General features: G+C 43.1%; 1 protein-coding gene across 2 annotated transcripts in view; it reads left to right on the forward strand.

The window, feature by feature from the left end:
* PAPPA (pappalysin 1) overlaps window positions 1-23,245 on the forward strand; it is a 406,220-nt gene that overhangs the window by 256,450 nt on the left and 126,525 nt on the right. For both annotated transcript variants that reach the window (XR_014225505.1, XM_082263951.1), the window contains exons 8-9: window positions 12,293-12,421; window positions 22,722-22,813. Coding sequence is in view for 1 of the 2 variants with exons in the window: in XM_082263951.1 (XP_082120077.1) it covers window positions 12,293-12,421; window positions 22,722-22,813 (221 nt within the window). In the remaining variant the exon portion in view is untranslated. The remainder of the gene's footprint in view (window positions 1-12,292; window positions 12,422-22,721; window positions 22,814-23,245) is intronic.

Below are 23,245 nucleotides of genomic sequence, written 5' to 3' on the forward strand. Positions count from 1 at the left end.
TAATGGCATCCCAGTCTTATTCCGTAGGGTTCAATATTGAGTTGGCCCACCCTTTGTAGCTATAACAGCTTCAACTCTTTTGGGAAGGCTGTCCACAAGGTTTAGGAGTGTGTCTATGGGAATTTTTGACCCAGAAGCGCATTTGTGAGGTCCGGCACTGATGTTGGATAAGGACGTCTGCTTCGCAGTCTCTGCTCTAATTCACCCTAAAGGTATTCTATCTGGTTGAGGTAAGGACTTGACTGCAGGCCAGTCAAGTTTCTCCACCCCAAACTCGATCATCCATGTCTTTATGGACCTTGCTTTGTGCACTGGTGCGCAGTCATCCCCAAACTGTTCCCACAAAGTTGGGAGCATGAAATTGTCCAAAATGTCTTGGTATGCTGAAGCCCTAAAGAGTTGCATAGTTACATAGTTACATAGTTATATAGTTTGTGAGATTCCTTTCACTGGAACTAAGGGACCCAGCCCAACCCCTGAAAAACAACCCCACACCTGACGACACGCGTTGGGTGGGACTTGGACGTGTGACGTCATCACGCTTTGGGACACACCGGCCTTCTTTATGGTTTGAAACTAATACTTCACTTATGGTTCTCTTCAGCGTTCAAATACTCTGCCAAATGTGAGTGTATATAATTAACCTTTTTAATAAATTCTGATTTCTTGAAAAATAGTATTCTATGAGCATTTTTACTTCTGGGGCCCTTTGGATTTGTGTCTTTGGATATGTGAGGTATATGGAGACATTATCAGCATAAAGGGGATTGGAGTGTCGTTCCTTACAACAGAGGATATGGGTTGAGTCAATTTTGAGATACGTCGTGTTGTATCAGATCAGCTGGAGGGTAAGAGGGAATGTGCTTGGTGTCTGGTGGCGGCTCTCATTTGTACTTCTGCCTGATCGACTGATATATATTTACTCACATCTACATTCAAGTGCTGTTTATGGACTATTTGGAATAGCATAGGGCTACACCTTACTTTTTTTTCAACCCCACACCATAATCCCCCCCCCCTACCAAATGATTTAGACCAGGGCACAAAGCAAGGTCCATAAAGACATGGATGAGCGAGTTTGGTTGGGGTGGATGAACTTGACTGGCCTGACCTAAACCCGATAGAACACCTTTGGGATGAATTCGAGTGGAGACTGCGAGCCAGGTCTTTTCTCCAACATCGGTGCCTGACCTCACAAATGTGCTTCTGGAAGAATGGTCAAACATTCCCATAGACACTCCTAAACCTTGTGGACAGCCTTCCCAGAAGAGTTGAAGCTGTTATAGCTGCAAAGGGTGGGGACAACTCAATATTGAAAACAAGAGTTAACAGGCGCATGGGATGCAGGCCCCAAAAAGGTCCATATGAAAGTTAATTTAAAAAGTCCATATAAGGTGGAAATGTTATATGGTGGTATAGTAAGGATAAAAAGTCTAAAGACTTAGGGCTGCCATCAATGGGAACAAGCCAAGGTTCCAGTAGGCTGCGAAGGACAAACAAAGGAAGAGGCACCTCTAAGTGTAGACTGTAGACATTTTAATGCACAATAGAAACAATATTACCTCACATGGAGTAGGTATTTAAGAGCACTTCAGGTGGAAGGATAGTTAGAATTTTCTCCGGTTGGCACACAGCCGGCCCTACGGTGGGCCAACTCAATTTAAACCCTACAGACTAAGACTGGGATGCCATTAAACTTCTTGTGCGTGTAAAGGCAGGCGTCCCAATAATTTTGGTACTATAGTGTATGTGGTGTGTCCATGAATAGAAGACATGTGGACATACCTGGATATGTCTGCATAATGATGACTTATAGTTATGTACAATATGAGTCCATTTATTTTCAGCGTTGGGGGAACAATGCAACTGGGGAATTTTTATTTCCAAAGCGGAAAATGTTTTAGTTCTGGCTCTCTCACACTCTGTTGTGGATTAATCGGACTCTGGTTTAGAAGCATCTGTCAGCATCTCACTACCTTTATCTGGCTCGGATTTAGAATCCTTCTTCACTTCTTTTGTCATCCAGGATACAAAGCAATTTATATGCCTCCTCGGCGCTGTAGTATCTCCGCGATGACAAACGGAATGATGACACAGTCAAAATGATTACACTGCAAAAAAAAAATAGATAGCACAGTAAAACTAAAATGATTGGAATTAAAATTACTTCAAGTGCATGTAAACCGTAGCAATAGACTTCTCTTATTTGCTCCTCTTTGGTCTGTTAAATAGACCTTCGCTTGGGAAAATCCCAAAGCGGCACCACTAATAGACAGGCAGTACACTCTGGGATACAACCATGGTGTTGTGTATTGAGCCTTTTGTATTGCATGCGTTAGTTGGCATTCGTCAAGTCAGTGAGGTTTTCCCTGGACAGAACTGGCCATTTACAGATATAGTATTTTCACACGTTCTTTAGTTCTGATCTTTAGGAAAAAGTGCCTGTGTCTCCTTATGAGTGTTCCCTAAGCACAAAGTGTCCTTTCTCTGCCAGCTATTGTTGACCTAGGTCCAGTAGGTGAATGTAACAAGAATATAACAATGTTATGATTGTTTAATGACTCAGTCAGCAGGCTTGAGGGTCTGTTGAGCTGGCTGGAAAGAAATTCATATTTGTTGCACTTCTTGGAGCATAGTCTTTCCTGCTGGGCTTCTGCCCTGTGAGAAATGTCTTTCTTCTTAGGCCTTTAGGATTGGAGTGCTGCAGGAATCTCCCCTTCTTCTGGAAAGCCTTTCCTTCTGGGCTTCTTCCCTGTGAGGATGCTGTTGTGAGAACTGACTTTCTCCTTAGGCCTTGGGACACTTCTTGGTACATGGTCTTTACTTCTGGGCTTCTGCCATGTGAAAACCATCTTTCTTCTTAGGCCTTTGGGCATAGAAATTGAAGTGCTGCTGGAATCTCTTTTTGAAGAAATCCTGAAGATGTTGGCTGCTGGAAGCTCTTCTAATTGACCTTGAGGTAGCAACTGTAACTGTCCTCCGCAAGAAAGTTGGTGAGCTGGCTGGGAAGGTCTTAATGTTTGAGACACTTCTTGGAACATGGTTTTTCATTCTGGGCTTCTGCCCTGTGAGGATGAGAACCCTCTTTCTCTCAAGGCCTTGGAGCTAGGGCTTGGAGTGCTGCAAGAATCCCCTCTACCTGGAAACCTGGAAGAATCCTGAAGATTTTGGCTGCTGGAAGCTGTTCTAGTTGCCCTTGAGGTAACAAACGTAATTGTCCACCACAGAAGAGGTAATGAGTTGGCTGGAAAAAAATTCATATTTGAGACAATTGCTGGAACATTGTCTTTCCTCATGGTCTTCTGCCCTGTGAGAATGCTGCTGTGAGAACCATCTTTCTCCATAGACTTTTGGGCCTAGGGCTAGAAGGGTTGCAGGAATGACCTCTTCTTGCAGGAATCCTGAAGATGTTGACTGCTGGTCTGGAAGCTCTTCTAATTGGCCTTGAGGTAGGAAATGTACCTGTGCACAACAAGGGAGGTGTAGAGCTGGCTAGGAAGGTCTTAATACTTGAGACACTTGTTGGAACATGTTATTTCGTCCTGGGCTTCTACCATGTGAGGGTGCTGCTGTGAGAACCATCTTTCTCCCTAGAGGCCTTTGGGCCTAGAGCTTGGAGTGCTACAGAAGTCTTCTCTCCTTGGAGGAATCCTGAAGATGATGGCTACTGGAAAACCTTCTAATTGGCATTCTCCCTAGACTTTTGGGCCTAGGGCTAGAAGTGTTGCAGGAATGACCACTTCTTGCAGGAATCCTGAAGATGTTGGCTGCTGGTCTGGAAGCTCTTTTAATTGGCCTTGAGGTAGGAATTGTATCTGTGCACAACAAGGGAGGTGTAGAGCTGGCTAGGAAGGTCTTAATATTTGAGACACTTGTTGGAACATGTTATTTCGTCCTTGGCTTCTGCCATGTAAGGGTGCTGCTGTGAGAACCATCTTTCTCCCTAGAGGCCATTGGGCCTAGAGCTTGGAGTGCTAAAGAAGTCTTCTCTCTTTGGAGGAATCCTGAAGATGATGGCTACTGGAAAACCTTCTAATTGGCATTGAGGAAGAAATTGTAACTGTCCACAAGATAAGTGATAAGTGATTGGTTGAGTGAAAAATATACATATGAACCTTTTCAGCTGTCCTACCTTGGAACTCTAAGATTGAGCATAGACACCGTTCATTACCAAGAAGCCATGCTTTATGTGTTTAGCTAGCATAGCCCTTAAAAAGAGGGAACCTATGGCACTTTTCCACTGCAAGTACCGGCTCGGCTCCACTTGGCCCTGCTTGGCCCTGTTTGGTTTTCCACTGCATGGTACCGCATGGTACGGTGTTGGAACAGTTCGGTACGGTTTGGTACGGTTTGCTTTTCCACTAAAGTAGTATTAAAGTAAGTGGGTGGGATAACAATGATTCTCTGACCAATCAGTGGCTAGTAGTGACAAACAGTCAAGGCTGCATGCAAAGGATTGTGGGATATGGTACCGGTACGGCCCTCTTGGAACCACAACTGAGGTGGTACTGTTTAAGCGAGCCATACCATTCGGTTCCATGTAGTGAAAAAGCGCCGCTGTACCGTACCGTACCGTACCGTACCGAACCGTTCCTACACCGTACCATGCGATACCATGCAGTGGATAAGCACAAAAGCAAGCCGAACCGCCACTAGAGACCTAGAAAGATGTGTAGAAGGTCAGAAACTATGCTCTAAGGTAGAAACCCTTTAGCTATCTTGTCCCTCACCCTCCTTCTGACCTTCTTTGCAGTACTGCATTTAAACCTGTTCAAGTTCAATCATAAAGTGATCCATTCCTTATCCCACCCAGGGAAAAGGATCTGGAACCTTATTACCAAGTGAGTTGACATTTGGAAAGCAGCTGTTGGATGTCTAAAGATCAATATTTACTGAAGAACAGTATTAAAAGGCTCCACAACCATGACAGAGTTTTTCTGTTTTGTTGGGTTGTCGTTGACCTTGGATGCCTTTCATTTGAAACCCACTCTTGACCTTTGACTTCTTAAGACTTTTTTTTGTAATATTTGTTTTTTGATCCTTTGTCTGTCCTTGCCTCTGATTATCACCATACCACTTCAGTAGAAAAACAACACTCAATCGTCTTAAATGGCTGCATAGTCCTTTCTATATCAGTATGCATTTAAAGGATAACTAAGCCCAAGAACAAGTATGTAATATATTGCAGATTACCAGTCCTTAGATGTGGGGGCTGCATTTGTTTTCATTTTTCGGGTTAAGAACATTTTTGGCAAGTACAGAAAAAACCTGTTGAACTTGCAGCCAGGAATGTGTGTGTACTTCCTGAGCCCTCTGTCAACTTTCTTGTAGAAATGTTTCGGGCAGTTGTAAAACTGCCAGATATCTTCGATAGGTGAGGTGAAGTCTCACCCCCTGCCATGCATCCTAGGCTCCACTGCCCCGTCTGGGCTCTGTAGAATTGGGGTGATTATAGCCATGTGGTAAATGTGTTTTCCGATGAGTTGTGCCAGTCCAAACTGCGTTTTAGGGCATGACAGCTTACTTTTATTAAACAGAACAGAATGGTTTACATACAAATCAGTTGCCCACGCAGGGTTTTCCAACATCAAAATGAACAGTCAACTGAAAAATGACAAGCCCACCTGGCTAAGCTTTGAGAGTACCACTGCTTTGAATATTGGTCTCTCAGCTTACTTGCTTTTTAGGCTCGCTCAGCCTTGTAGATTGCGACCTCATTGCCCAGGTCCACACTCTGACCTTTCAGTAGGAGGCCACCTAAATCCTAGGATGTCCTCCTGCTGGCTGGCGCACACCTAACCCCTGGCTTAGACCTCCTGGCTGGGGCACACCTGACCCCTGGCTGAGACCTCCTGGCTGGGGCACACCTGACCCCTGGCTGAGACCTCCTGTTTCCTGGCTGGGGTACACCTGACCCCGGGCAGAGACCTCCTGGCTGGGCTACACCTTACCCCTGGCTGAGACCTCCTGGCTGGGCTACACCTGACCCCTGGCTGAGACCTCCTGGCTAGGGCACACCTGACCCCTGGCTGAAACCTCCTGTTTCCTGGCTGGGGTACACCTGACCCCTGGCTGAGACCTCCTAGCTGGGGCACACCTGACCTCTGCCTGGGACCTCCTGTCTCCTGGCTGGGGTACACCTGACCTCTGGTTGAGACCTCCTTTTTCCTGGCTGGGGTACACCTGACTCCGGGCAGAGACCTCCTGGCTGGGGCACACCTGACCCCTGGCTGAGACCTCCTGTTTCCTGGCTAGGGTACACCTGACCCTGGGCAGAGACCTCCTGGCTGGGCTACACCTGACCCCTGGCAGAGACCTCCTGGCTAGGGCACACCTGACCCCTGGCTAAAACCTCCTGTTTCCTGGCTGGGGTACACCTGACCCCTGGCTGAGACCTCCTGTCTCCTGGCTGGGGTACACCTGATCTCTGGTTGAGACCTCCTGTTTCCTGGCTGGGGTACACCTGACCCCTGGCAGAGACCTCCTGGCTGGGGCACACCTGCCCCCTGGCTGAAACCTCCTGTTTCCTGGCTGAGACCTCCTGGCTGGAGCACACCTGACCCCTGGCTGGGACCTCCTGTCTCCTGGCTGGGGTACACTGGACCCCTGGTTGAGACCTCATGGCTCCTGGTTAAGCCATATCTCCAAAATAGGAGCCCCAAGCTATTCTCAGGCTTGGTATAACGACCCTGCACACCTGTGCACTCACACAGGCTGAAAGCATCCAGTAAAACCCAAACAATGGATTGAAGGTTCTGTCCTACCCTGGAAACTTTGGAACCTCCAAGCTCTAGACCTTGAATCGATATTACAAAAAAATGGAGACCCAGTCAGAGCCGAATGCGGCTTTGATCGTGTCTTCTCTTCGGCTGCCCTGCAGGTAGGATGCCCGGGTCTCCCGGTGGGACGGGAGACCCGGGCGAGCCGTGGAAGGCAGCGGGAGGGGGGACTTCTCAGCCCCATCGGTTGTCATTACAAGACAGCCGACCATCGGCTATGGACACCGGTACCGGGGTGATGCCTCTAGCTGCAGGCATCACTCTGCTACAGCACTTTTCCCGAAATATCGGCAATATCGGTAAATCGAAAAGGCCGATTCCGATATATCGAAGAAAGTGCATATCGGCATTGCCGGTAATCAGTCGATCACTAGTTTGCAGTCATTAAACCTAAAAGAGTTAGGGTATCTAATGGCATAAAAAAGTACTGTAGGGGGCACGTCCTTATTGGAGGTAGAAATTGCTGCAAATATTTATTTATTTTTTTTTTTAATGAATGTATTTGTATTGTTTTTTTTTTTTTTTTCTTTTGAACTGGAGTTCCACTTCAAACAATATGCATGGCAGGGTATCAATTTACTTCTTGTATCTGTAAATGTCAATATTACTATCCTTATTAATTTTATTACAAGTTCCACATTCCGATTCTGTTTTATATAATACTTCTCTTCTTACGCTATCTTAGGACTGTTTGCAATCAATAAACAGATGGCGGAGTTTGTTATTATATTCAGCACATTTGTTCCAGCATCGTGTGTAACTCAAAAATCTGATCTGTAGTCAGTGTGTTCTGAAAACCACATGGTTAGTCTCCGAGGATCCCTTCAAGATAAACGTCCAATCTTATTGCCAAAATTCTTGCCTTTACTTTTATAAGTGACATTTAATGGGGAGACACCGCGATCGTTCGAACGTATTGTTTCATCTCCCTTCTACAGAATGGGATATAATATTCCCAAAGTTCTTCCATCTTCTTCCTGTTTCTGGTATTTTTCTACAATCTCTTTGTATGTTCCTAAAGTTGAGATAAGCAAATATTGTGTAAATCCATTCCTCATGGTGTCTTCTTCTTGAATCTTGGTGTGCATGGTGTATTTCTTCGAGATCTGTTCAGTAATCCAGTGTGAGACTTCCTGTAATAAAAAACACTCATTGCCGCTCCCTCTCCTTGTGCAGGGGGACCGGTCTTGTGTCCGCCCCCTCCTGTAGTTCTCTACAGGAAGCCTGCAGTGGGAGGACCCTGCTAGTGAGTTGCTACTTACGTGTTTCATCCAACACTGGACTTCATCGTAGCCAAAACCAAAAAAAGTTGAGCTAAGCAAATATTGTGTAAACCCATTCCTCATGGTGTCGTCTTCTTAAATCTTGGTGTGCATGGTGTATTTCTTCGAGATCTGTGCAGTAATCAAGTGTGAGACTTCCTGTAATAAAAACCACTCATTGCCGCTCCCTCTCCTTGTGCAGGGGGATCGGTCTTGTGTCTGCTCCCTCCTGTAGTTCTCTACAGGAAGCCTGCAGTGGGAGGACCCTGCTAGTGAGTTGCTACTTACGTGTTTCACCCAACACTGGACTTCATCATAGCCAAAACCTAAAAGTTTCCCATTGCTCCCAAGTCCTATGTAGTGGATCACAGTTTAGTGGTTTGTAAAGATTTATTATTCTAGGGAAAACATCAAAGAAGCCCCACCTTAGCCCTCAACTTACGTGTTTCACCCAACACTGGACTTCATCGTAGCCAAAACCAAAAAAGTTTCCCATTGCTCCCAAGTCCTATATAATGAATCACAGTTTAGTGGTTTGTAAAGCTTTATTATTCTAGGGCAAACGTCAAAGAAGCCCTACCTTAGTCCTCAACTTACGTGTTTCACCCAACACTAGACTTCATCCTGGCCAAAACCAAAAAGTTTCCCATTGCTCCCAAGTCCTATATAGTGGATCCCAGTTTAGTGGTTTGCAAAGCTTTTTTGTTCTAGGGCAAACGTCAAAGAAGCCCTAGCTTAGTCCTCAACTTACGTGTTTCACCCCAACACTGGACTTCATCGTGGCCAAAACCTAAAAGTTTCCCATTTCTCCCAAGTCCTTTGTAGTGGATCAGAGTTTAGTAGTTTGTAAATGTTTATTATTCCAGGGAAAACTTCAAAGAATCCCCACCTTAGTCCTCAACTTGTGTGTTTCACCTAACACTGGACTTCATCCTAGCCAAAACCTAAAAGTTTCCCATTGCTCCCAAGTCCTATATAGTGGATCCCAGTTTAATTGTTTGTAAAGCTTTATTGTTCTAGGGCAAACGTCAAAGTAGCCCTACCTTAGCCCTTAACTTACGTGTTTCACCCAAAACTGGACTTCATTGTGGCCAAAACCTAAAAGTTTCCCATTGCTCCCAAGTCCTATATAGTGGATCACAGTTTAGTGGTTTGGAAAGCTTTATTATTCTAGGGCAAACGTCAAAGTAGCCCTACCTTAGTCCTCAACTTACGTGTTTCACCCAACACTGAAATTCATCGTGGCCAAAACCAAAAAGTTTCCCTTTGCCTCCAAGTCCTATATAGTGGATCACAGTTTAGTGGTTTGTAAACCTTTATTATTCTAGGGAAAACATCAAAGAAGTCCTACCTTAGTCCTCAACTTACGTGTTTCACCCAACAATGGACTTCATCGCAGCCAAAACCAAAAAGTCTCCCATTGCTCCCAAGTCCTATGTAGTGGATCAGAGTTTATTAGTTTGTAAATGTTTATTATTCCAGGGAAAACTTCAAGGAAGCCCCAATTTGGTCCCAGGGCTGGCCCTACCATGGGTCCCACTGGGTCCATTGGACCCAGGCAGAACTTGGAGAGGGGCAGCAAATTGACTCCCAATATTTTCTTTTTCAGCAGTTTTGTGTGTCATTAGTTTGTGACACATTACTGGCGGAATTTGCCCATCTCATACTGCCGCTCGTTGTGCAAACTGATGAGTATGAGGAGGTGGAGCATCTCCTCTGGGGAACGTCCCTCACGTGATCATGGTGTGCGCAGTGACGTCAGACATCAGCGCACTCCATCTCACGCAGGGCGGCTGGATCTTATAAGGTGGTGGGTGCAGCAGACACAGAAGTGACAGGGTGACTGGGGTCAGACAGTGGGTGTTTGGTGGACCGGTCCGATGGTGAGTTATGGAAAAAGATAACAGTATATATAACATTTTCTAAATTTTATATTTATATAAAATAATGGATGTAAGGGGCCTTTTGTTGGGCGTGATTTTTTTTGGGGGGGGGGGTGGGGGCGGCATTTCATTCTCAGACACAGGCAGCATACTCTCTTGGGCCAGTCCTGCTTGGTCCTAAACTTGTACATTTTACCCAGCACTGGACTCCATCGTAGCCAAAACCAAAAAAGTTTCCCATTGCTCCAAAGTCCTATATAGTGGATCACAGTTTAGTGGTTTGTAAAGCTTTATTGTTCTAGGGCAAACCTCAAAGAAGCCCTACCTTAGTCCTCAACTTACGTGTTTCACCCAACACTGGACTTCATTGTGGCCAAAACCTAAAAGTTTCCCATTGCTCCCAAGTCCTATATAGTGGATCACAGTTTAGTGGTTTGGAAAGCTTTATTATTCTAGGGCAAACGTCAAAGTAGCCCTACCTTAGTCCTCAACTTACGTGTTTCACCCAACACTGGACTTCATCCTAGCCAAAACCTAAAAGTTTCCCATTGCCTCCAAGTCCTATGTAGTGGATCAGAGTTTAGTAGTTTGTAAATGTTTATTATTCCAGGGAAAACTTCAAGGAGGCCCCACCTTGGTCCTAAACTTGCACATTTCACACAGCACTGGACTTCATCGCAGCCAAAACCAAAAAAGTTTCCCATTGCTTCCAAGTCCTATATAGTGGATTCCAGTTTGATTGTTTGTAAAGCTTTATTGTTCTAGGGCAAACGTCAAAGTAGCCCTACCTTAGCCCTCAACTTACGTGTTTCACCCAACACTGGACTTCATTGTGGCCAAAACCTAAAAGTTTCCCATTGCTCCCAAGTCCTATATAGTGGATCACAGTTTAGTGGTTTGGAAAGCTTTATTATTCTAGGGCAAACGTCAAAGAAGCCCTACCTTAGTCCTTAACTTACGTGTTTCACCCAACACTAGACTTCATCCTGGCCAAAACCAAATAGTTTCCCATTGGTCCCAAGTCCTATATAGTGGATCCCAGTTTAGTGGTTTGTAAAGCTTTATTGTTCTAGGACAAACGTCAAAGAAGCCCTACCTTAGTCTTCAACATACGTGTTTCACACAACACTGGACTTCATCGTAGCCAAAACCAAAAAAGTTTCCCATTGCTCCCAAGTCCTATATAGTGTATCACAGGTTAGTGGTTTGTAAAGCTTTATTATTCTGGGGCAAACGTCAAAGTAGCCCTACCTTAGCCTTCAACTTACGTGTTTCACCCAACACTGGACTTCATCGTAGCAAAAACCTAAAAGTTTCCCATTGCTCCCAAGTCCTATATAGTGGATCCCAGTTTAGTGGTTTGTAAAGCTTTATTATTCTAGGGAAAACATCAAAGAAGCCCCACCTTGGCCCTCAACTTGCACATTTCACCTAGCAATGGACTTCATCGTATCCAAAACCAAAACGTTTCCCAATGCTCCCAAGTCCTATATAGTGGATCTCATCCTAGATGGAACAGATACAGGCACCAAGCAAGGGCTGATTGTAATCTCAAACTGTTAATATGTCCAGAGAAAATAGCCATCAACACACAATACCATTCAGCATTTGTAAAACGTTATTATTCCAGGACAAACTTCAAAGAAGCCGCACATTGGTCCTAAACTTACACGTTTCACCCAACGCCCCAGACTTTATTGTAGCCAAAACCAAAAAGTTTCCCGTTGCTCCCAAGGTTTGTATACTGGATTACATCCTAGAGTGCACATTTTCAGACACCAAGCAGGGGGTCATTCTAACCTCAAACTGTTAACACATCTATAGAAAAACAGCCAGCAGCACACTGTATCATTCAGTGTTTGTAAAACTTTATTTCAGGACAAACTCCAAAGAAGCCCCCGCCTTGTTCCTCAACTTACATGTTTCACCCAACACTGAACTTCATTGTAACCAAAACCAAAAAAGTTTCCAATTGCTCCCAAGTTCCATGTAGTGGATCGCATCCGAGAAGGAATGGGTGTGGACATCAAGCAGGGGCTCATTCTAAACTTAAATTGTTAACACATCCAGAGAAAACAAGTAAGGGGTACACCATATAATTCAGGGTTTGTAATAAGTCATACTTTCTGGACAATTTTCAAGGAAGCCCCGCCTTGGTCCTCAACTTATGTTTCACCCTACACAGAACTTCATTGTAGCCAAAGACAACCAGTGTTGGGTGAAAGGTATCAACGTTGGGCTTTTTTGTTACATGCTTGGATATGTATGATGGTCAGGTTTCAACAAACTTTTGGTCATATAGTGTAACTTATCCAAAAGTCTTTATGTCGGGGTATATTCCATAATTAAAATATATTTTGTTTTGCAGAGCTTTGAGGCATGGAAGTGTCTACAGATACCAGATTGTGACAATGACATCTACAGGAGAGAGTGAGCCATCTCCAGAGCTGATTTACCGTCATGGCAGCGGGTACTGCGGGGATGGAATAATCCAAAAGTAAGAGGCGCTTAAAGGATGGGACAGTTATCAGAGGTAGCCATTTATCCTGTCTCGTAGCCCATGGATTACAGGTGCATGCCCTCCTGGGACAGGAATATTTTATTGCGCATCTAATTTAACTGAATATATAGTGCTTTATAAATGTTTTTGTATGTATTTCTGTATATGTGTATATATATATATATATATATATAACGATTTGCACATATTTTTGTACGTATTTTTTTATGTTATTAAAAAAATACAATTTTATTTCTAGTAAGAAAATATAAAACATTGGATTTGTTTATTTTATATTAGAGATTGCAGCCAATAGATGGAGATCCAGACTCTTGTGTTTACCAGTCTATTCAGGGGCGTAACTACAGGAGTTGTAGGGGTTGCAATTGCAACCCGGCCCCATGCTCCAGGGGGCCTGTGAGGCTCCCCTGTACACCTGGATAGAATGAGTGGCCGGGGCAGCATGTAGAGAAATCACTGTCCTCTTTTTTCCTCCTGCAGCTGCAGGAGGAAAATGGAGGAGATTGGTCCCTCTGTATGCGGCCCCCACCATTCCTCCTATCCAGTTCACTCGTGCTCCCCTGGTCCCCCCCCCCCCCGGCTCTCTTGCCGGCTGCTGCAGGGGATGTAACGCAATAGAGAACCAGGAAGGGGTCAGTAAATATGTAATTTACCAGCTCCTTCCTTTTCTGAATGGACAGAGTCATAGCCAGAGACATTGTAAAAAAATAAAATACTGTAAAATGATAAAAAAATAATACATTTAAAATACCAAAAAATAAAAACTACTGACACCAGTGGGTGAACTTCCAGGATCACAAAAGTCACACTTGCAACTGGGCCCTGGAATTCCACCACTGTGGGGAGGCCCCAAGATGGCAGGAAGGGGGCCCACTGCAGAACTTATGAAAGGGTCCTGCTGCGGGACCGTAATAAAGGGCCCCGCAACAAGAGTAAAGGGCCCCAGGATCAGTGGGAAGAACCCCAGGCTTGAAGGGAAGGGCCCTGGCCAGGAGTCCAGGGGGCCCTTCATGGTTTCTTGCACCGGGGTTCTAGTTACGCCTCTGAGTCTATTCTTAGCTGATCTGCCCTAAACCTGTTGTTTACGAAGTACAGAGGCTTCACCACTTCTTGAAGTGTTGTTTTCCCAGTTGAGATGATTTCTCGGGGTTAAGAATGGGCTACAGGTTTGGTCCAAGTTCAAGTTTGCCTGAGTTCAGAAGTCGATGTTATCGCTGGGCCAATAAACTGCAGGAAGGGGATTTCCCCACCCTGCAGCCACATTTACACAAAGAGGCAGGGTTGCTTGTGATATCATTGAGCTAATATGACCACATGGCCATTATAGGTCAATGTTATTGATCCAAAAACGTCAGAAGGAGGAACTAGTTAAAGCTGCTGGGCACCCAGGAAATCACTGCTCCTGGAAGTGTTGGTTTCCCAATGGGCCTTGAAAGGTGATTTTTTAGGATTAGGAATGGGCTCCAGGTTCGGTCTAAGTCCATGTTTGGCTGAATTTAGATGTCAGCTGACAGTGTGGAGCCAATGAGCTGCTTCACAACGTCTTGACGTGTTGGTTTTCCAGTGGACTTCAAGAGATAATTTCTCAGGATTAAGAATGGGTTACAGGTTTGGTCCAAGTCCATGTTTGCCTGAGTTCAGAAGTCAGCTGTTTGTCCTGGGCCATTGAACTGCAGGCGGGGGATTCTCCGCCTGCAGCTGCACATACACAAAGAGGCAGGGATGCCCATGACATCATCAAGCTAGTATGACCACATAGCCATATTAGGTCAACATTTTTTAAACTAGGATGTCAGCAGGAGGCATTAGTGAGAACTGATGGGCCCACAGGAGATCACAACTTCTAAGTGTTGGTTTCTCAGTGGGCTTTGAGAGATGATTTCTCAGAATTAAGGGTGAGCTCCAGATTTCTCAGAATTAAGGGTGAGCTCCAGGTTCAGCCCAAGTCCATGTTTGGCCAAACTCAGAAGTCAGCTGTCAGTAGCCATATTAGGCCAATGCAGGGGTGGACTGACAACTCATGGGGCCCCCGGGCAATCAGAGATCATGGGGCCCCCTGTGTCCACACTCAAGCCACACAAAGCTCCACCTACAAATTGCAGCTCAGCCACATAGAGTGGGCATTTAAATATCTACCACAGCATAGCCTGCATGGAAGTTCCTGGCTTCTTTCTGTAGTGTGTAGCCTCTCATGGGGCCCCCTACTGACCCTGGGCCCTCGGGCAGTGCCCTAATCCCCGAATGGTCAGTCCGCCCCTGGGCCAATGGTGTCACGAGCAGCCCCAATCCTTTGATTGCATTCGGCTTTAGAATAGGGATTGTCCCGGCCACAGTCCATTGGCCTAGAAATAGCAGCTGTCTTCCAGGTTCAGCCAGACCCAAGTTCGGACTAAACCCAGGCACATCACTGCTCAGGATCAGAGCTGTGTTTGGTTGCATGGACAGTCTTTATTTTTTACATCTACTCTATACAGAATCTTTACTGGGCATCTTATAGCTATATAGTAGGGAATTGATCCTTCATTATTTCAACCTGTAGTTTTTGGCACACTTTGTCACCCAACCTGGGACCCAATTCATTGATTATCATTTGCATCTCCTGATCTTATCTTTAGAACACTGGAGACGTTCTGAAAATAATTATTTTTGAACACGCCTGGATAATTGCTACCATTAACATTGCTTTATGACTATAAGCCCAGTCCCATAGCAGCCATTGCTTCCATGCATTGTGCTGACGATGGCCAACTAGCCTGAAACAGCTGTGTGCAGTTTAGAATAAATGTCCCTATAACTTTGGGCGATATCTGTTCTATAACCAGCGGTTCTGCATTAGCGATGCAGTTGGCCAATAGGCATAAAGGAGTTATTTTCTTGGCTCCACCCACTATTTTAAAATGAGGAATAAACCCATTTTTGGATCAGTGATGAAAGAGAGATCTCCAAATACATTCTGTTTTAGGAAGACTATACTGTGTTTGTTAGTAACCGTAGTGATCTTGAAAGGACTTAATAGGACTCTTTTTCTACTCATTTCCGTAGGAGCAGATAATATTGAAGCAATAAATATGATTGATCCAACATTTTAGTTTAGACACATATGGGGCTGGTTAGCATATGTCCCCATAGAATGAGTGTTTTATGCATTTGGGAATATTTATGAAGTGCTAACCTGTCTTCAGCATAGTTAGAGCTTGCCCTGCTGAAGAGCCCCATCGTTACTGTATGTTCCTCTTGCTCCTCTTATAGTATTTACAGAGCTTGTGTAGCATTACCTTGTTTGCAAAAAAATGAATTTACCAGCATTTATTAAACAAAAATTCTTACAGTGCTTTCCCTATTCCCATTGATGTCTTCTGCAGACTCACTGCTCCTTTCTCAGGTTGATTGTCATCCAGTGTCATTCAACCAACTGCCTATAAGCACAGGAAGCCATGGAAAGTGAGCCACCTTGGGCTTATAGAAGAATTCTGCAAAGAACAACATCATGTCATCATTCCATTATTAGGGGTGCCCTAGTCTTCATCCAGTAGGACTCCAAAGGATGAACTTAACAGTTGACTGTTGAGTGTTGATGACTCTTTTTGCATATTGGATTTTATTCTGACTGGTTACTGCAAGTAGCCTTCAAGCAGGCATATAGATGTGCAGTGCAGATATGATTCTATCCAATCAGATTCAAACCTTCACTTTAAAATTACAGTTTAAGAATGAATGAGAGATTAAGTTCTGAAGGGTAAAGTAGGCAGTGGTCATTGCAAATACTTTTCTAAACAAGGCCCTATGTTCTCTAAGTGTTGAGGGACCTTGGATGTACGTTATGTCAAAGCATAGCAGTATTTTTTGGCTCCTCTGATACGGTTGACCACTGTCAGAAAGGTTTGGTCTGGGTGCTGGATCAAAGTTGTTCTCTAAGTGTTGAGGGACCTTGGATGTACTCAGTGCCATAGCATAGCAATGATTTTAGGCTAAACCTCTGATAGTGTTGACCATAATCAGAAGGGTCTGGTCTGGGTAATGGACCAGGGTTTTCCTTTAAGCATTGAGGGACCTTGGATGTACGTTATGTCAAAGCATAGCAGTATTTTTTGGCTCCTCTGATAAGGTTGACCACTGTCAGAAAGGTTTGGTCTGGGTGCTGTATCAAAGTTGTTCTCTAAGTGTTGAGGGACCTTGGATGTACTCAATGTCAAAGCATAGCAAAGATTTTAGGCTTCTCTGATGGTGTTGACCATAGTCATAAGGATTTGGTCTGGGTAATGGACCAGGGTTTTCCTTTAAGCATTGAGGGACCTTGGATGTACTCAGTGCCATAGCATAGCAATGATTTTAGGCTAAACCTCTGATAGTGTTGACCATAATCAGAAGGGTCTGATCTGGGTAATGGACCAGGGTTTTCCTTTAAGCGTTAAGGGACCTTGGATGTACGTAATGTCAAAGCATAGCAATAGTTTTTGGCTCCTCTGATAGTGTTGACCACTGTCAGAAAGGTTTGGTCTGGGTGCTGGATCAAAGTTGTTCTCTAAGTGTTGAGGGACCTTGGATGTACTCAATGTCAAAGCATAGCAATGGTTTTAGGCTTCTCTGATAGTGTTGACCATAGTCATAAGGATTTAGTCTGGGTAATGGACCAGGGTTTTCCTTTAAGCGTTGAGGAACCTTGGATATACTCAGTGTCATAGCATAGCAATGATTTTAGGCTAATCCTCTGATATTTTTGACCATATTCAGAAGGTTCTGGTCTGGGTAATGGACCAGGGTTTTCCTTTAAGCGTTGAGGGACTTGGGATGTACGTAATGTCAAAGCATAGCAGTAGTTTTTGGAATCTCTAAAAGTGTTGACCACTGTCAGAAAGGTTTGGTCTGGGTGCTGGATCAAAGTTGTTCTCTAAGTGTTGAGGGACCTTGGATGTACTCAATGTCAAAGCATAGATATGGTTTTAGGACTTCTCTGATAGTTTTGACCATAGTCATAAAGGTTTGGTCTGGGTGTTGGACCTTGGATGTACTCAATGTCAAAGCATAGCAATGGTTTTAGGCTTCTTTCATAGTGTTGACCATAGTCAGAAAGGTTTGCTCCGGGTGCTAGACCTTGGATGTACTCAATGTCAAAGCATAGCAATGGTTTTAGTCTAGTCCTCTAAAACTGTTGACCATAGTCAGAAGGGTTTGGTCTTGGTGATGAACCAGGGTTTTCCTCTAAGCTTTGAGGGACCTTGGATGAAAACCTAAAAAGTAGAATGAGTGCCATAAAGGATGAATAATAATATACATTAATAATAAAGTATTGGCGACCGCAGTGACCAGGCAGATGCTATCATTTATTTTCTAACCTACATAAGGAAAATGACAGATGGTTGTTATTGGCAGCACCTCCATTTGACTCAAGCAGGGCTGAGCATCGAAGGTGACTTCCCAGAAATAATTACACCTGATTCTTATTAACAATGAAAATTATTGCTACGACTTTTAATAATAAATCTTCATAAAATGTTATTGTGTCAAATACAATTAAATCACTTTAACATAAATAGTATTAATATGCTTTTTCAAATATTTAAAATGATTATAGCATTACACCAGTAAACCATGCCCTTGGCTGTGCCCTCCCTTAGTAAACTGAAAGAAAAATCCCTATCATTGGTAACATGCCACTAGCTACACCTAACCATATGAATGTGTACGCATATCGAATATTTTGCACATCCAGTGATCCATTACATATCACTATATGAGTTACGTTGGCCCTTACACAACTTACATTTAAAACTGGTGGCCAATCACATTCCAACAACTGGCCCCGAAGCTCCCTAATCTTAAGTAGCTTTTCTGTAGACATCATCAAAGAACCACCCCTCACATGCTGTGACAAAGGAAAGCCTAAGCCTTCCAACTTTTCATAGACCAAACTTGTAACCTATTGGTCTTATTCCATACCAGACCTGCTAACCTATTCCGACTCTAAACTAAGAATCCAAGGGTTGGAGGGAGGTACTAACTTTTGCCAGCAGTAAAATAGATGGCCTTTACATGTCCTTGGCAGTACACTCTTTTAGTAAACTGCATTAGACCCATACCATTGGTACCATACCACTAGCTACACCTAACAGATTAGTGGGTACACATATCTGTTACTTCATACATCCAATGACCTATTACACAACTCTATTTCTATGAACTCAACACCAGACTTGTGAAGTTAGTCCTGATACAGGTTACATAATAAATTGGTGACCATTGACAATAAAACAACAGGTCACAGAGCTTCCAAATGTTAATGAGTTTCTTGTAGGCACCATCAACCACCCACCGCTCACCTGTTGTGACAGGCAAACCTTAAACTTTCTAATTTTACATCGACCAAACTCATAACCTATTGGCTATATCCCACACCAGACCAGCTAACCCCACCTATCGCAACCTTTTCAACACAGAGGAACCCTTGAAATAACTTTCCAGGCCCAGAGAACCCCTGCTAAAAATGACTACAACAATATCTATAACTCATGAAATATTAGTGTGATGGTCATTGGGAAGAATACTCCTTATACTTGTGTATATTGGGAAGAATTACCCCTTTACAGATAGCTAAAAAGATTGGTGGTGTCAGTGGGAACCTATCTGAGAGGCAGAAATTGCTCATTGCTCAAGGAACCCTTAGCAACCGCTGGAGGAACCCTGGTTGAGAAATTCTGCACTAACCTATTCCGAGTCTCTCTAAAGCATGAAGTTCTTGATAATGCACTTTTTTTCGCATTGGTAATTTCATGATGTCTGTATATTGGTTACTACAGCTGTTTATTTCTTGATAGTCTCATGATGTAAAAACAGGCTTAAGTAAGCAGTTATGTACAGCTTTTCACCTTGATTTTGGATAAAGTACCGAATGACCAGAATCCCAGCCTGGATATCGTCAATCCCAGTGTTTCTCATCCAGGGTTCCATGGAATCCTAGGGTTCCTTCGGAGGTTGCCAGGGGTTCCTTGAGCATTGAGCAACTTCTACCTCTCAGATAAGTTCCCTCTGACACCATTGATCGTTTTAGCTATCTGTAAGAGAGTTATTCTTCCCACTGACCACAAATGTAAGGAGCATTCTTCCCACTGACCATCACACTAATGGATCATGAGTTGTAGCTATAGTAATTCTTAGTAGGGGTTCCCTGAGACTGCAAAGTTATTTTAAGGGTTCCTCTGTGTTGAAATGGTTGACAAAGGCTGGTCTATCCTGCCCTAGGCAGTACACATTCCTGGGGTGGAGAACTGGCAAGTCTGGACCTGGGGAAACTGATTCTCTATAAGGAGTTATTCTGGGACATACGTCTGCTTTGGGAGATGCTGGATGTGGAATTGCTGTGTGTGTGCCAGCTAGGCAGATGCCCTGTCCCCTTGGCATCGAGTCAGAAAGTGATGGGAAATCCAAATATTTATAGTTGTCACCAAAAAAAGTCAGGTTTGGTGACAACTGTCTGAGAGGGGAATTCCCTTCAATTTGGTAAGATTTCCTTTCTGTTGCATCTCCAATTAAGGAAAATTTCTCCAATGGGACACACACAAAAAAGTAACCCTCCCCTACTCTATCCAAAACTAAAAAAGTTTACGCTATACATACAGGTTGAAGATAAGCTTTGTTCATGGTCTGACAACGCTGTGAAAGTTTGTTTGTATTTTCTGCATGACCTGTTTTTTTCAGCTTTCAACATCAGTTTGATGGGATCCTTCTGCAAGTGCTGTTGATATAACAATTGAGTCAAGGGCTAAAATATAACTATTACTCCAACATTAAGTTATGGCATTACCTTGATGCATAATATAAGATAAAAGAACAGTTTAAAATATAAAAAATGATTGCCGTTACATAAAGAACTTAGTGGTTGACCATAGTCTTTCATTGTTGTTGGGGATTTCTGGTTCACTTCTTCACATAGACTCGAATGGATGACCATGGTCTTCTATAATTGTTGAAGATTTCTTGTTCACTCCCCTACGTAGATTCTAGTGGTTGACCATAGTCTTCCATCTTTGTTGGGGATTTCTGGTTCACTTCTTCACATAGACTCTAATGGATGACCATGGTCTTCCATCATTGTTGGGGATTTCTGATTCACTCCTCTACGTAGATTCTAGTGGTTGACCATAGTCTTCCATCTTTGTTGGGGATTTCTGGTTCACTTCTTCACATAGACTCTAATGGATGACCATGGTCTTCCATAATTGTTGGGGATTTCTGGTTCACGTCTTCAAATAGACTCTAATGGATGACCATGGTCTTCCATAATTGTTGGGGATTTCTGGTTCACTTCTTCACATAGACTCTAATGGATGACCATGGTCTTCCATCATTGTTGGGGATTTCTGGTTCACTCCTCTACGTAGATTCTAGTGGTTGATCATAGTCTTCCATCTTTGTTGGGGATTTCTGGTTCACTTCTTCACATTGACTCTAATGGATGACCATGGTCTTCCATCATTGTTGGGGATTTCTGGTTCACTCCTCTATGTAGATTATAGTGCTTGACCATAGTCTTCCATCTTTGTTGGGGATTTCTGGTTCACTTCTTTACATAGACTCTAGTGGTTGACCATAGTCTTCCATCTTTGTTGGGGATTTCTGGTTCACTTCCTCATGCAGAATTATTTTAACTCAGCAATATTTACAGACTTTTAAGAGTTTCCATATCTTTCAGATTGTTCACAGTCTGGGAAACTCAATGAAGTGGTAAGAATCACTTTTCTAGCAATGGTTTCCTTTAGAATCGCCTGTGCCTATTTCACGCAAGAATTTGTGCCAGTTTTGGTAACATTACCGAAACAGGCGACAAATTTAGGTAGTTCTAACTGCTGCCACTTGATATGGCAGCAACTAGGTCTTAAAAGAATGACCACCAGTTGGTAATTTAGGAAACTGGTGATAATTAGAACCAGTTCTGAACTGACATATGGGGGTACGCCAGAGTGGGGCATGTCTATACTGGGAAGCTGTCATGTATGTGTTATCTTCCCTAACAGTCCAAAGCAATATTCCCAATGCACACATTCCTGGGAATGGCTGAAGACTAAGTGGGTACTATAGTGTGCCCCAGAATGTCTCAAAGCATATGTCACCAACGCACCTAGGAACTCCATTAAAAAGGGTCCAACACTATTGAACAATCACATTTGGGGCCTATACTGGCCGACACTTACTTCTGTATCCTGTGAATGCCTAATGTACCTTCAGACACAGAATACAACGTTCTTAGCTGTCAGGCAAACCCATCTGGGCTAATTTTTGGGGCCAATACCGGCCGACACTTACTTCTGTATCCTGTGAATGCCTAATGTACCTTCAGACACAGTATACAACGTTCTTAGCTGTCAGGTAAACCCATGTGGGCTAATTTTTGGGGCCAATACCGGCCGACACTTTCTTGTGTATCCTTTGAATGCCTAATGTACCTTCAGCCACAGGCATGTGAATGGGGCCCCACGTGGCTCTGAAACATCGCTATCTTCTACTGTGATTGTTCAATAAAGCATTGGACCCTTTTTAATGGGGTTTCTTGGTGTGCTGGTAACATATTCCTAGCTTCTCCAAAGGGCTCTACCCCTGGCCCCAGGGGGATCCCCTCATCTGAAAGCTCAGTATATGTTGGTATCATAACCCACATATAGCAATACCCATATTTTGAAAATCATTTGGTGAGTGAAGCCTGATGGAAAACTGGGAGACTAGTTCCCTCAAGGGTCCACCTTACTTTTGCTTAAAAGTGGATAGGCAGATTGGAAAGTCCCTATTGGACTAAATAGCAGTTACGGATCCACCTACTGCCATGTGCTGTCAATCAACAGAAAACTGGACCTGATGGAGAACTAGACTCTCAGTTCCCCATCAAGCTCCAACCAACACTCTACAAGTCTCCTTGGCCTTGCACCTGTCAGTGTGAAGGGTGCAGTGGCCAAGGACGGAACACACTGAGGAAGGTGTGTCCATCATGGAAACTTTAGCCTCAGAACCTGGCCCCAACACATTCATTTACCTTTCTCTGACAGCTACAAGAATCAGACCCAATCATCTGAGATTGAGGTTCGGCAAACCAACACAATTCTAAAGGGTGTTTATGAATTTCTCCTAAAGTCTAAATAGAATAAAGTAAAAAAGATGCCAAAAAAACCCCCAAAACTGAAATAAGCTAAAACATTTGTTTGTGGCATTATATGTTTTTCAATGCTTTCTTGTTGAAGTATCCTAAACCTGATGTAATATTACATGCAAAGTCTGCTTCCTCCTTCTTTAGGGACCTGGGTGAAGAGTGCGATGACCGGAACAAGATAAATGGTGATGGATGTTCTCTATTTTGTCATCAAGAGCCATCTTTCCACTGCATGGGTAAGTGGTAACCATCAATGGGTTATATTATAATTTATTATAAAATAATTTTTAAAATAATATAAATATAATAAAATATATAATAAATATATATATATATATATAATATAAATGTTTATATATTCTATAAATATATATACATATATATATATATATATATATATATATATATATATATATATATATATATATATAATATAATATAATTTTATATATATATATATATATATATATATATATATATATATATATAAAATAAAATAGGATAGATTTTATAAAATAATTTATTATACTTGGGGAAAAAAACCTTTCATTTTTTTTTAATTTATTATGTAATAATAAATTTACACTATGGGGTTTATTTACTAAAGCTAGAGTGGGGAAAATTAGTCACATTTCTGCAGAGAAACCAGTCAGTTTCCAGGTTTTATT

Source organism: Pelophylax lessonae (genome assembly GCF_965119305.1).
Source record: "Pelophylax lessonae genome assembly, chromosome: 7".
NCBI lineage: Eukaryota > Metazoa > Chordata > Amphibia > Anura > Ranidae > Pelophylax > Pelophylax lessonae.